Genomic DNA, 14,364 nt, shown 5'->3' on the forward strand with positions numbered 1-14,364 from the left:
TAATTTAATATATGTAAAATTAAAAAAAAAAGTAAAAACCCTAAATTTTCAATCTTTTCATGAAACTCAGAGTCTTAAACGCCCCGTCCCCGCTCATCTCTCCCTCCTTGCTGCCCTCTCTCTCATCTCCGAACCGATCCCAAAAGTTTCGGCTTGCGATTCGGCCACATCTTTAAAAGTGTTCGGTAATCCCGAACCAACCGAATATTTTATATATATATATATATATATATATAACATAGGCATATATAAAATTAGAAGGCATACATGATACTGAAGCAGAAAACTATATATTATATATATGTAACATAGGCATATATAAAATTAGAAGACATACATGATACTGAAGCAGTAAACAAAATGTTAAAAGGGATTTCGGGTTTAATACAGCTCTTCCAAGCAACTCTGCCCTCTCTCTCGCTTATGTCGCCCTCTTCTGATTCCTCACATTGTACGATTCATACCTATCAAAACTATCTTTCAAAGACTGAGACTATAACGGTGTTTAATTGTCAGAAAATAAAAATTATGACAAATTTTTCTTTTATAATTTTCAAGTTGTTAAAAAAAAAACATGTAGAGGGTGAAAAAAGGGTAAATGGGTGAAAAAGGATAAACGGGTTCAAAAATAGGTAAACAGGTAAACGGTTATGGTTAAATAGGTAAACGGTTATGGGTATGGTTAATTGTTTATAAACGGTTATGAGTATGAGTATAATCGTTTATGTAATTACCCAACAGGTAAACGATTATGGGGGTATGAATATAAACGGTTATGGGTAAATAACCGCGGTTACCCGCCCGCCATAACCGTTGCCCATCCTTAGTTGTTACCTATACAATGGTGGTGAGTGTGCAAAAGGCCTTGCTTGTGTTCTTAGTGTGTTCGTGTGCTTGCTGCAGTTCGTGGCTTGCTCTGCTGTCGAAAATGGTTTCTCCAGGCTAGTATTTTCATGCTGTTTTTATTCACATGCACATATTAGGATTTACAGAGTATGCAACTGAGCGAGCGGCCAACAATGTCGGCTGTCATTTTCATGCTATGTAATGAAGCAGTAGCTTCTTCAATAAAACAACCAGCATTTTTATTAGAGTTGTAACAGTGGGGACCCATCACCACAGTATTGAAGGAGATAATTCTGTAAATGATGTGACTTGTAGTAGCGTAGAACCTCGCTAAACTTAAAACTCCTGAGATATTCCTAAACGTTGTATGTTAAACTACTATTGGTAGCAGCTTGTAAAAGGTTATTAACCACAAAAATTTTGCTTCTAATAAGTAGTTCCAATTTTCTTTCTAGTGCATTGACATGCGGGACGTCAGAATTATTGGTCTCGATTGTGACGTAATTGAAGAGAAATTGTACTAGTCTACTTGGCTAGTTCTTTAAATTATGTGACATGTACTATTGTGGAGGCTTAGCTAACATAAAATTTGGCACAAAATTGAGCTTAATGATGTTCTAAAATTCATACAGCGCCGACCTCATTTAATGAGATAAGACTTTATTGTTGTTGTTTGTACTATGGATGATGCTTGATTTCTAACAGCCTTGGATTTGAAATGTAAATCCGTCCTCTACATATGACACATTCACATTTATTAGAGTTTAAGAATGAGAGATTTGTGTTAATCAAACTTCATGTACAGGAAAGAAGATGTTGATCAGTGATGCTTTAATGCCAAATAAATAATCCTAGGACTTTTCAAATTGGTTTACCATTATTTATTTTATTACGGATCGCTTTTACCATAGTATCCATTACTAAATTACTAATCACATCTTAGCATTCAGGCCAGCCCTGAGGGTAGCCGAGGTAGGCCGCCTAGTGCCCCCAAGTTCGGGGGGCCCCCAAATTTTTTTATACATCCTGCATATAAAATATAAATAAAGAAAACGTAAGAAACACCACAATTATTTTGTTGGTGCAGTGGAAACGGTTCCACTCTGTTTTCATTGAGGTGGGCAGTTCGAAACACCTTGTAGGTATTAGTTTTTGCGTTTTTCAAATCTATGAAATTAAAGATTAAAATTAAAGATAAATTGCTCTTTAAAAATTGTAAAATTACAAGAATCAAAAGGAGTTAAAATAATTCAACAAATATTAATTTTGAATGAATTTAAAATTTTCAACTTTAGAAAAAAAAAAAAAAAAAACCTCATGGTAGTGAGTGGTTTATGTTTAAATTCTTATTTATTTTCAAAAATATTTTAAATAAAAATTGTATAAATAGAAAAAACTTGAGTTTCTTAAATAAAAAACATACAAAGGCCAATTGTAAGAAGCTAGTGAAATTAATGGCCTCAATTTGTCCAAATGCATTTTTTTTTCTTTTGCTTTTGAAAATAACCTAAAAAAAATAACAAAAACCAGAATAATCATAACTTTGTAATCCTTTTTCTTTCAACTTTCCAGTCTTTCTATTTCTGTTGAATGTTTAAGCAACTATCACTTGGTCCTGAAGATTGTAATTTGAGGTAACCATAACTTTGAATTTAAATTTTCTTTTTCAATAATTTATTGTTAAACTAGGTTATTCTAAAATTTGATTTGCTAGTGTGTGTTGATTTTAGAAAGAACACAAGAGAACCACTAGGCGTTGTTGAATTATTATATTCGTCAATCAAGTTTTATTGTTTTTTACTCTCTTGATCATCAAGTTTTATTGCTCTTCACTCTCAATCTTAGTGCATTTGCGTCTAAAGACATGTGACATGGAATATTAAGTAATGTTAGTATATATTTTTTTTTTCTTTTGATATTAATTTATAATGATATTGGATAAGCTCATATTTATATATATTTTACATCAAATTCACTTGTCTTTTCTTAGTTAGTTCCTTATATTTTTGAGCTATTTACATTGTTTTTGTGTTTTGTGGGATTTGTCAAGCCAAGAAAAGAAAAATAGCACAAATAGGATTTTTAGTAACAAATTCGTCAAAACTGCCTGTGCAGATCAGCTGACTTTGGAAGCAAGTTGCGAACAGCTCAGAATGAATTAGAGAATGAGCCTTATATGCTTGGAAATCTACGGATGTCTATTTTCTGGAGCATTTCGCAGATTGTTAATATCATTTTTGTAGAAGAAGTTATGGCCATTTTAACACTAAAAGGTTCACAAGAGACTGAGCAGTTTGTAACTACAATGAAAGCAATAAACCCAATAAGTCTAACATCCAAAACTGATGCAGCCAAGAACAAGTCAGCTGATACCTATTCAAATATCAGGGGAAATGGAAATAAAGATGAGAATTAAGTGGGAGTAATGGGCATAAAGGCTACCCAAAGAGTTACAATTGTTTTACCATTTCCTCTCACTTATGGTCATCACTAAATGATTGTTAGTGGGGTGAGTGATGGAAAACAAAACTGGGATATCAAGCAAGAACAAAAAGGTGCAGGTTGCAGCTGCAAAGTGGGGGGGGGGGAATAGGAGAAGAAAAAAGAAAAGAAAAGAAAGAGGACAAGGCAGCAGTGTTGGGGAAGGAAGGAAAGGAAGGAGGAAATCTTGACATTCTCTTCTCTCGGTTTTATCTTCTCAAACTCATGTCTTTCTTTTGGTTTTATTTGATAATAATGTGTAACTAAATTCTTAGTAGTTAGGGGCTGTTTTGAAGCCCCAAATATGATTACAAGTTTGTTATGACATTTTGTTTGAATTACTTTTATGAATGGATGAAAATTGATTCACTACTTGTCTCATTGATGAATTATTTATGTGTTTTCTACGGATGCATACTTAGTAAGCATATCTAGGATTCTAAAGCTATGAATATGTATGTGCCTGCCCTTGTCGAATGAGAACCTACATATGTTCTAGAGTAGTACTTGTCAATTGCGATTAACATGTGAACTAATTTCTAGGATAAGTAAGACAACGTCAGTACTTACGATGCCATTCTAGATTGCATGCTAGGGACTAAGTTAAGTTGAAAACGTCATTCTCTTAACATACTACATAAGAAAGAGTAATTTCGTAGAATTTAGGTAAGTGTAAGTTGGTCTAATAATTATTTTTCGGTGGCTGGTCAGTAGGGACAGCAACTAGTTTACCCTTATTTTCATATGCTACAATTGACAAATCTTAGTGTTAATGAGGAAAATCAATAAGACATTTGTGTGCTATTTTATGGTGTGCTTTTAATCCTATCAATATTCGATGAAGAAATATACTTTTTATGTAATTAGCGAATTCTTCTTACTACATACCAATATACAAAGAGTCGGAGGTCCGAGAACTTTAGGGCCCCACTTTGAAGACTCGCCTAGGGCCCCCAAATTCTCAGGGCCGGCCCTGCTAGCATCTTACCACCTTCTAGCACATTTATTAGGTGTTAGATTTTATCACAAAAATTAAAAACAAAACCATTCATTGTATTTTGTAATTTATTTTACCAATTTTTCGACATGAGATATTTTTGCATTCTTCAACAGCGTGCACATCTCTCAACCTAGTCGCTACGGGTAGCACTTAAACTCCTCAATGAGAAAGCTAACCATGAATCCTACTAATTTTTTTTTTGTCAATATTGTGTTGCTCATCTTCCTTGTGATTCTTCCCTCTTCCATTTCGGCTGCTCTAGACGCCATTACACCAAACCAACCCCTAAGAGAGGGCGACGTTCTTCTCTCCACCACTAAAATCTTTGCACTAGGGTTTTTTAAAGCCAAGCAATTCTCATAACCGTTACGTCGGAGTTTGGTAAAACAAAATTCCAATCAAAACTGTTGTCTAGGTTGCAAACAGAGAAAACCCCATAATTCCCCTATTGCTGGAACTGGACGCGCCCTATATTAGAAAAGTATTCTCATTGAATGAATAATTAGAGTACATTTGGTATTTATACAAAGAGCTATATTTGACAGCTCATCAAAACTAACCTATAACTATCTAATAACAAACTAACTTTCCAATGACTAATTACAACAGAAATCACTAACTATCCAATGACTAATTACAACAAAATCAAGATAAACAATTATCCTTAATATGCCCCCTCAAACTGAACTTGGGCAACCGAAGTGATAGTTTGTCTTAAGCAACAGAAAACGAGACTTGGACAGAGATTTAGTACATATATCTGCAATTTGATCATGTGAACATACAAACTGAACAGTTACAGCTTTAGAGAGAACTTTTTCCCTGATAAAATGATAGTCAATCTCCACATGTTTAGTCCTTGCATGAAATAAAGGATTTTTTGCTAAGGAAATCGCAGAAATGTTATCACACCACAATTTTGGTGGATATGGAAGAGATAGACCAACATCAACAAGCAATTTACAAAGCCATGAAAGCTTAGCAGCAGTGTTAGCAAGAGATCGATACTCTGCTTCAGTGGATGAGCGAGCCACTGTTGGTTGCTTTTTAGCACTCCAACTAATAAGAGAGTTTCCAAGAAATATGCAATAACCTCCAGTTGATCTTCGGTCCAAGGCTTACCCTGCCCAATCATCATCTGAAAAGGCATTTGTAATGAGTGAAGATGATGTTTTTGGAAACCATAGTCCCAAATCAAGAGTGCCCTTCAAGTATCTCAATATTCTTTTAACTGCCTGCAAGTGAGACTGTCTGGGTTGATGCATAAGCTGACAGACCAAGTTAACAGCAAAGGATAGATCAGGTCGAGACCAAGTAAGGTATTGTAACCTTCCTACAATTGATTTGTACTCATCTGGATGAGAGAGCAATGGAGAAGAGTGGTCAAGTTTTGATGTACTGAGAGGTGTTGCACATGGTTTTGCACCAGCCATGTTGGTCTTGGTAAGTAGATCAAGAATATACTTGGGTTGTGAGATAAAAATACCAGATAATGACCTTTTAACCTCAATTCCAAGAAAGAAATGAAGAGGACCCAAGTCCTTGATTGGAAATAGAGAACTCAGTTGAGCTATTGTGTCTTTGCAAGCCTGTGAAGAGGGACCCGTGACCAAGATGTCATCAATATAGACTAGGATAAAAACCAGAGAAGGTTCATTCTTGACAAAAAGAGAATGATCATTATGTTATCCATGAAATCTCATTGATTTAAGTGCACCATGAAGCCTCTCATACCAGGCGCGAGGAGCCTGCTTTAGTCCATAAAGACTCTTGTGAAGTTTGCAAACATAGTGGGGCTTTGTAGGATCTTGAAAACCATATGGTTGCTGCATAAACACATTCTCAGATAGATTACCATGTAAAAAGGCATTACTAACATCAAACTGATTGAGAAACTAATCATACTGAGATGCTAGTGTGAGAAGAAGCCTGATGGTTACTGGTTTAGCCACATGGTTGAATGTTTCTGTATAATCTAAACCCTCATGTTAATGAAAACCCTTGGCTACTAAACGAGCCTTGTATCTGTCAATAGTGCCATCAGCTTTCCTTTTAATACGGAACACTCATTTACAACCAACATGATTATGAGAAGGATGTGGGGGAACAAGAAACCAAGTGCCTATGTGAACCAGGACATTAAATTCCTCTTGCATATCTTGTCTCCAGTGAGGATGTTTTGAAGCTTGGAGATAAGTAGCAGGAAGATTATCTGCAGAAATTTGGGAAGGAAGAGGGTGTTTGGTAGCTGAATAGGCTTTTGGTTTAAAAATGTTGGATTTTGATCTTGTTTGCATAGGATGAGTGTTTAAAGGTGGGGTTGGTGATATGTGTGAGGAATGAGGAGAGACAGGGTGAGGAGAATGAGGGAGAGGAGGTGAAAAAGTTGAAGTAGAAAAAGGTGCATATTGATTTAGGTTGATTACAAGTTGCATAGGATAAGATGCTGCAGGGAATTTGGTGAAGGTAAGAGTTGAAGGTATGGGAGAGGAAAAGATTGAGGCTGAGGATGAAGAAGATGAAACTGGAGAAACTTGATGAAATGGGAAAGTCAGCTCATCAAAGATGACATGCCTTGAAATATAAATCTTGTTGGATTGAAGATCAAGACATCTATAGCCATTGTGATTGAGACTAAAGCCAAGAAAGACACAGGGCTTGCTTTTGGGTTCAAGTTTGGAAGCTACATAAGGTTTTAGCCAAGGAAAACACCTGCACCCAAACACTTTACGTGTTGTATAATCTGGAGGCTTGCTGAAAAGTTGTTCCCAAGGACAGGATCTAGACATAGTAGGCAACCTGTTTATGAGATAAAATGCTGTGGAGAATGCTTCAACCTAGTAAACATGAGGAACATGAGAAGCAGCTAAAAGTGTGCGAGCAACTTATACTAAATGTCTATGCTTGCGCTCCACACAGTCATTTTGTTTTGGTGTGTGAGGGCATGAGAGTTGATGATGAATGCCATTGTCTTTAAGATATTGAATAAACACGGAACTAAGAAATTCACCATCAGAGTTAGATCGTAAAGTGACAACTTTAGTATTTAACAAAGATTCGACAAGAACTTTGAATTCAACAAAGGTTTTAAAGACCTCAGATTTACATTTGATCGGAAAGAACCAGTTATATCGACTGAAATCATCCACTATAAAAAGATAAAACCGATAACCAGATACAGAGAGAAATGGAGCTGGACCCCAAACATCTGCATGTAAAAGTTCCAAAGGTCTAGTGGTAACACTAGAAGCTGATACAAATGGCAGTTTTGAACTTTTACCCAATGCACAATTTGAACAGAAGGTTTTATTCATAATAGTAGTGAGAGGAATACTAGACTTAGACACAAGTTTATGTAAAACTTTGAAAGAGAGATGACCCAATCTTTGACGCCAAATCTCTGGAGAAGCTTTGATAGTAGCTGCAAAAATCTTATGTGAACCATCATTGACAGATGTAATGAATGGATAAAATCCATTTTGCACAGGTCCTTTAAAAAGCGTCCTCTTCGAAATATGATCCTTCACAGCGAAGTGAAAATGATATAGGCGAATTGAACACCAATTATCAAGTGTAAATTTATTTGCAGAGAGTAAATCTTGCTTCAAATCAGGCACATGTAACACATCATGCAAATCAAAACGATGATGAGGAGTAGATATAGAGGTAGAACCAGAATTAGATATAGGCAAACCTTCACCAATGTAGACTTGTTCAGGGCCGGTGTATGGTGCTGGATTTTGAAGATTCGCCAGAGAACTTGTCATATGTGAGCTAGCTTCTGAATCAAGAAGCCAGGAATGAGAAGTACTCTGTGAAGGATTAGCACACATAGCCATCTAAGAATGTCGATTGCCAAACTGAGGATTCATACAATGAGGGCAATCATAGGCTTCATGATTATACTGACGACATATTTGACAAGTTGATATTCTGCCACTGAAATTAAAGCCCGAGCGACCTCCACAATTGTTCCTCTGAGTATAGCGAGAGTAATTTGGACGCTGACTGTTACCACAATAACCGGAGAAATTGCCCTTATTTTGAGAATTCCTAGGGTTAGACAAAATGCGAGCTTGAGAACAACCTTGATACTGATTAAACTAAGATGAATTCTGAGCAAGAAAGGCCTGAGAGCCAGTATTGGAAGTCGGTGTAGGAAGAATGCCAGAGGATAATGCAAGATTCGAATTGAGGCCTGAAAAACGCCAGAGGATGTAGTAGCTTTCTTGCGAGTGGTAAGCTGAATTTCTTTACTTAGAAGTAAGCCATGTAACTCATCAAGTGTTGTAGAGCCAAGACGGAATTGGATCGCATCAACAAAGGAATCATACTCCGGCGGCAGGCTATGAAGAGTTATAGAAATCAGATCAGAGTCTTCAGTCGGAGCTTCGGCGCTGGCAAGAGCATCAGCAATGTCTTCAATTTGTTGAAGATAAGCAAAGGCGGTGGAATCACCTTTTGAAATATTATGAAGACGAGATCGGAGTTCATGAATATGTGATTGAGAAGCTGCTGCAAGGCACGATTCAAGCTTAGACCATAGCTCTCGAGAGGAATTTACACCCATAGTATAGGGAATTAGGGATTCAGAAAGTGTAGAGTTGATCCATATGAGAATATTTTGATCATTCGCATACCAAGAAACATAGTCAGGGTTGAAATTGCGATTACCGGAAGAATCAAGAAGAAATTGAGGCGGTGCCGCCATAGATCCATCAATGAGACCGGTAAGATTGTAGCGACGGAAGATTGGGGCAAAGAGAGCACTCCAGGTCAAGTAATTTGTAGTGGTGAGCTTGATTGGCACCATAGATCCGATGTTTTGGATCATAATGGAGGTAGAAAGAGAAGAATTAGGGTTTGAGGAAGAAGTCGGAATGGGATGAACATGTGTAGCCGATTCCGACGAAGGATACGCCATGGCTGAATTGATGAGAGAAACTTGAAGAGATCAAACGCGATCGAGAAATCGATCAGAGAATCAGAGAATCAGAAAAGAGAAAAATTGTAGGGAGAAGCGAGAAGGATTGGATCGAAGAGGGAGAAGTCAAAAGACAAAGGCAGGTGATACCATATTAGAAAAGTATTCTCATTGAATGAATAATTATAGTACATTTGGTATTTATACAGAGAGCTATATTTGATAGCTCATCAAAACTAACCTATAACTATCCAATACCAAACTAACTGTCCAATGACTAATTACAACATAAATCACTAACTATCCAATGACTAATTACAACAAAATCAAGATAAACAACTATCCTTAATACCCTAGCCATTCATGGAGATCATGGTGGCCTTGTCATATATGGGGAGGACCAAAATACCCCTTTCTGGTCCGCTAATGTCACCGTCTCTTCTCCAAACAAATTCGTGGTAGCCAAGCTTTTGGATACGGGCTGGACAGGCAGTCCGGGCTAAACCGGTTCCCCACATCTTGGAAGTCCCAAAATGACCCGGGAACGGGCAACTGTTAGTACCGGATAGAGTCAAGTGAGAGTCCACAGCAGTTCTTATGCAAGGGTCAGACTCCATTATGGGGGGCAGTGGCGAAGCTACGTGAGGACGAGGAGTGGCAGCCGCCCCTCCCCTCGCCGGAAATCAAGCACAGGAGCGGCGATTCCGCCCCTCCGATCTCGTCGGAAGTGATGAAATTCCGTTTGGTTTTCTGGCCTTTTGGGTTTCCCTGTTCTATCACAGCACAGGCTGATCACGGGCTCTCTTTTTTTTTCCAAAAAAAAAAACCTAGGCCAAAGAAATGAGGAATGAAGATCTGCATTTAGCAGCTTCTGGATATTGGAAATGTTCTGGTTTGGTTCTAACGAAGAAGAGGAGAAAGGAAGAAGAGAGAGACTCTCTCTCTCCCATCCCACCCCACGTGACCTTTACAATTTGTTTTTTTTTTAAATATTGGCCAACCAATATGCGCCACCTAACCTGCTTTTGTTGATTTATATTGGAATTTATTTTATTTTTTAATTATTGTCCAATTAATTTGACCAATCTTTCAATATTTATTAAACCACTTGTTTGACACTGTTATTTATCTTAAAATTCACTATAATTTATACGAGCTTCAAAAAATAATTTGTAAAATATTAAAAACTTGTAATTATTTGTTTTTTCTTCTCTTACCATCAAATTCAACAAAGTAATGAAGAAAATTTGTCAATATTTTTATATATTATATGTTTTATAATCAATGTTTTTTGGATATTACAAACTATATAATAAATAGACAATTATTTATACGGTGTATAATAAATTTATTCAAATTTGCCTAGGTCCTTGCCGAAGTGTAAAGTCATGTCCATCGTCTGACTAGAGCTTAACATCTTTTAAAACTTTGCTAATTATACAGTTAAGTAATAGGACGATACAACGAGAAACGGTGCTAAATCATCCTTCAAATAATATTGTTTTTCAAACCCTCCTTCGACTATTTTGAGTAGTCCAAATCCTCTTTTGAATATTTCGGTTAGTGCAAATTCTCCTATGAATATTACGGGTGGTTCAAATAATCTTCTTGCAAATGCAAGACTTACACCTCGAATGAATGTTCACATTTTTCGGGACCCTAAATTTTTTAAATTTCGCCCCTCCCCCCAAGAATTCCTGGCTTCGCCACTGGTGGGGGGCTGGATCTTGGACCAGTGAAAGATGGTCCAGGGTGCCTGCAATGACGAAAATTTTCATCTTCAACGCTACTTTTGTGAACAATCAAGATGAGGTATCCGTCATGTATGGTATTGTTGATGAATCAATCTTCTCAAAATTGGTGATCGATGAATCAGGAATCCTTGAACGGACCAAATGGCAAGATCAAGCGCATCAATGGGTCAAGTTTTGGTCCGCCCCGGTTAAGCAATGTGATTTTTACTGGAAGTGTGATTTTTACATTGCGGATAAATTTGAGTGCAATTGCCTACCTGGATTCGAACCCAAGTTGCAACATGAGTGGTATTTGAGAGATGGGTCAGGCAGGTGAGTGAGGCAAAAAGGATCATCCGTTTGCCAAAACGGGGAAGGGTTTGTGAAGTTGGAACGTGTGAAGGTGCCGAACGCTTCTATGACACGGGAGAGCATGAGTATGAGTCTGAAAGCATGTGAAGAAGAATGCCTGAGAAATTGTTCTTGCATGGCATACGCAATTGCAGATGAAGGGCAGGGAGGGAGTGGGTGTATAACATGGCATGGGGACTCGATGGACACAAGGACTTATTCGGATACGGGTCTAGATTTATATGTGCAAGTTGATGCAATTGTTTTAGGTATATTTTCATTATCAATTTATCTTCTTTCTTTCTTTACATTATCAATAATTTTCCTCGTACCGTCGACGTTCCATGAAAAAAAAACTCTTCTTTCTTTTATTTCATAAAATATTTGAGGAATTATTATTTAGTTTGGGAGCCGTACGTTTGTTAACGTTCTAAAGAAATCATTTGGCACGGGTCTCTTGACAAATAATAAAAGTGAAATTGTTTCATTAAGAGTGTAAGATGATTTTTTTGGAGTACTCATAAATTTTGGAAATTAATATAAGTTCTCACGCTAAAAATTGAGTTTCATACATCTGTTAAAATTGTTATTAAATCAACCGTTAACTGGTGACGTGATGCTTACGTGGATAATAATTAAGCGCCACGTGTCAATGGGCCCACGTGGACATTAAAAATAAAAAAAATTCAAGGCTTCTCCTACCTCACCCCCTCCGTCTCTTCTCCCTTCTCCCACCTCTGCACCGACCCTTCCGCACACCAACCTTCAATTCCTCTTCAATTCTACGCTCTCCCTCTCTCTGTGACAAAAAAAGAAAATTTTAACTCTTTTTTTTTCTGGGCGTCTCCTACCTCACCCCGCGCGTCCCCCCCCCCCTCCCCCCGGCGCGCCTACTCCCGTGAACTCGCCTCCTCCTTCGGGATCACGTTCTGATAAAAAAAATTTAAGGAACCTAGCCCTCGGAAACCCTCCTTCAGCAAATTCGAAGAACCAAATCCCCGAGGGACCTGATTTCGACCAACAACCGAAAGTGGGTGTGCCCAGGAGCGACGACTGAGGGGATTTGCTAAGGTGGTTGTGCCCAGGAGCAACGACAGTGAATCGGCGGCAGGAAGGTTGAATTGAAAGGTGGGAGTTGTCTTAATAGCGCCATATCACCAGTTTGTAAGAAACCTAATTGGACTAAATTAAATTGTATAAGAAAGAAATGCATTTGCCAATTGTACAAACTGGTGGGAGTTGTAAACGTGCAAAACTGCTTACTATAATCAAGGAATATGTGGTGATTCTGATCAGGAAACAACTTGCAATCTGAAACTGCAAATAACTGTAAAGAACCAACGGTCCACGATAGATGGAAGTTGGCAAAGGTTATACTTATAAAAGGACTCCCTGCTCACAAAGAAAACGTTCTGTAATTAGGGTTCTATCACCATTGGAACATAAGGTCTTGAGTGAGTAGAAGAATTCTTGAGTGTGTTAACAGTAACCATGGCTGCACTAGGTAAGTCTTTCTTATCTAATTTCAAATTGTGACCTAGTATGCATGCTAATAACTAAGGTTTTTCCAACATTTGGTATCAAAGCTATGTTAGCAAGCCCCTAGGTCGGATGAATTAATAAAAAATCCTAATGCTTTAAGAATGTACAAAATTTGTATGGTGATTGCTGCAGTTTATTTTTATCGTGGGCACTATAATTCTTCCACTAATATGTATTTCTCTTCTCTGTGTTTGTGTTGGTTGGTGGAGTTGGGTTTTTTGGATCTTTTGAATTGGAGCTTCAAATTCCATCGTGCATGTGTGGTTCAAGCATGTTGCCCAATCTGAAATTCTCACTCTCTCAATCGGCTGGATGGTGTCTTGGTTTTGTTGATGCTTGGTTGAAGGAACAGATAATCATGCTATTTTAACCATTGGACAAATGTTTATTAAATCTTCACCAAAGTGGGATTTTATGGAAATTTTGGTCTGGGACAGGAAGCATGGAGTGATTCAATTTCCAAGGCTTTAACTCTTGTTGACGACGAAACCAAGCAAAGATCGCAGGGCCTCAAGAAGATCTTACTGGCCTCGGTCTTGGCCATGGTGGCGGAGACGACGTTTCCGGTAGACATTACGAAGACTTCCATTTTGCTGCGATAATGACTGCTCCAATGATCATGGATTCAATTGGGGGAAATGCCGAAAATGGCAAACTCCTTTCTCGAGGAGGTGCTGGACCATGTGTTCTCATTCATATAGACGAACCAGGACCGGAACTTGATTTCGGTAGTGTGTGCAAGTTGTGGTACGAGATCAAACTATGGTGCTGGCGGCGTGCAAAACTGCTTCCTATAATCAAGGAATATGTGGTGATTGTGATCAGGAAACAACTTGCAATCTGAAACTGCAAATAACTGTAAAGAACCAACACTCCACGACAGATGGAAGTTGGCAAAGGTTATACTTATAAAAGGACTCTGCTCACAAAGAAAACATTCTGTAATTAGGGTTCTATCACCATTGGAACATAAGGTCTTGAGTGAGTAGAAGAATTCTTGAGTGTGTTAACAGTAACCATGGCTGCACTAGGTAAGTCTTTCTTATCTAATTTCACATCGTGACCTAGTATGCATGCTAATAACTAAGGTTTTTCCTACACAGTTAACTGCTGATTTAACAGCAATATTAACATATGTATGAAACTGTCCCAAACTTATGACTTCAGGTACCATTCTGGGATGAAAAAAACTTCATGTACCAAATGTTGAAAATCAAGAAACTTCAGAGTAGTAAATTGAGATTAACCTTTGTTAAAAATTATAATCCTCTTATCTGTACGGTGATTTATACAAAACACTGTACAAATGGTGATTTTTACATAAAACTATATTATAGTGATTTCTACATAAAATTATATCAAAAATATTTGAGATGGTAGTCAAATCTTATGCATAAAACTCTCTTATGATAGTGCAAAAGTTTTTACTGATTAGAAATAGTTCAAAATTGTTTGAGTGCGGTATTGGACTTGAATTTTTTAAACTG

The 14,364-nt window shown here is 37.5% G+C and overlaps 1 protein-coding gene across 1 annotated transcript; it reads left to right on the top strand.

Annotated features, from left to right (window-relative positions):
- Positions 1–11,012: 11,012 nt before the first annotated feature.
- LOC139196291 (G-type lectin S-receptor-like serine/threonine-protein kinase At1g11410) lies at positions 11,013–11,494 on the top strand. The gene is made up of 2 exons (XM_070821980.1): positions 11,013–11,317; positions 11,491–11,494. The coding sequence occupies exons 1-2, from the start codon at positions 11,013–11,015 to the stop codon at positions 11,492–11,494; spliced, it is 309 nt and encodes a 102-aa protein (XP_070678081.1).
- Positions 11,495–14,364: the final 2,870 nt, after the last annotated feature.

This window comes from Malus domestica, chromosome 05 (genome assembly GCF_042453785.1).
Source record: "Malus domestica chromosome 05, GDT2T_hap1".
NCBI lineage: Eukaryota > Viridiplantae > Streptophyta > Magnoliopsida > Rosales > Rosaceae > Malus > Malus domestica.

Excerpts from the sequence above, each read along its gene's own strand:
- LOC139196291 (XM_070821980.1), top strand. The coding sequence starts at position 11,013 with ATGACGAAAATTTTCATCTTCAACGCTACTTTTGTGAACAATCAAGAT.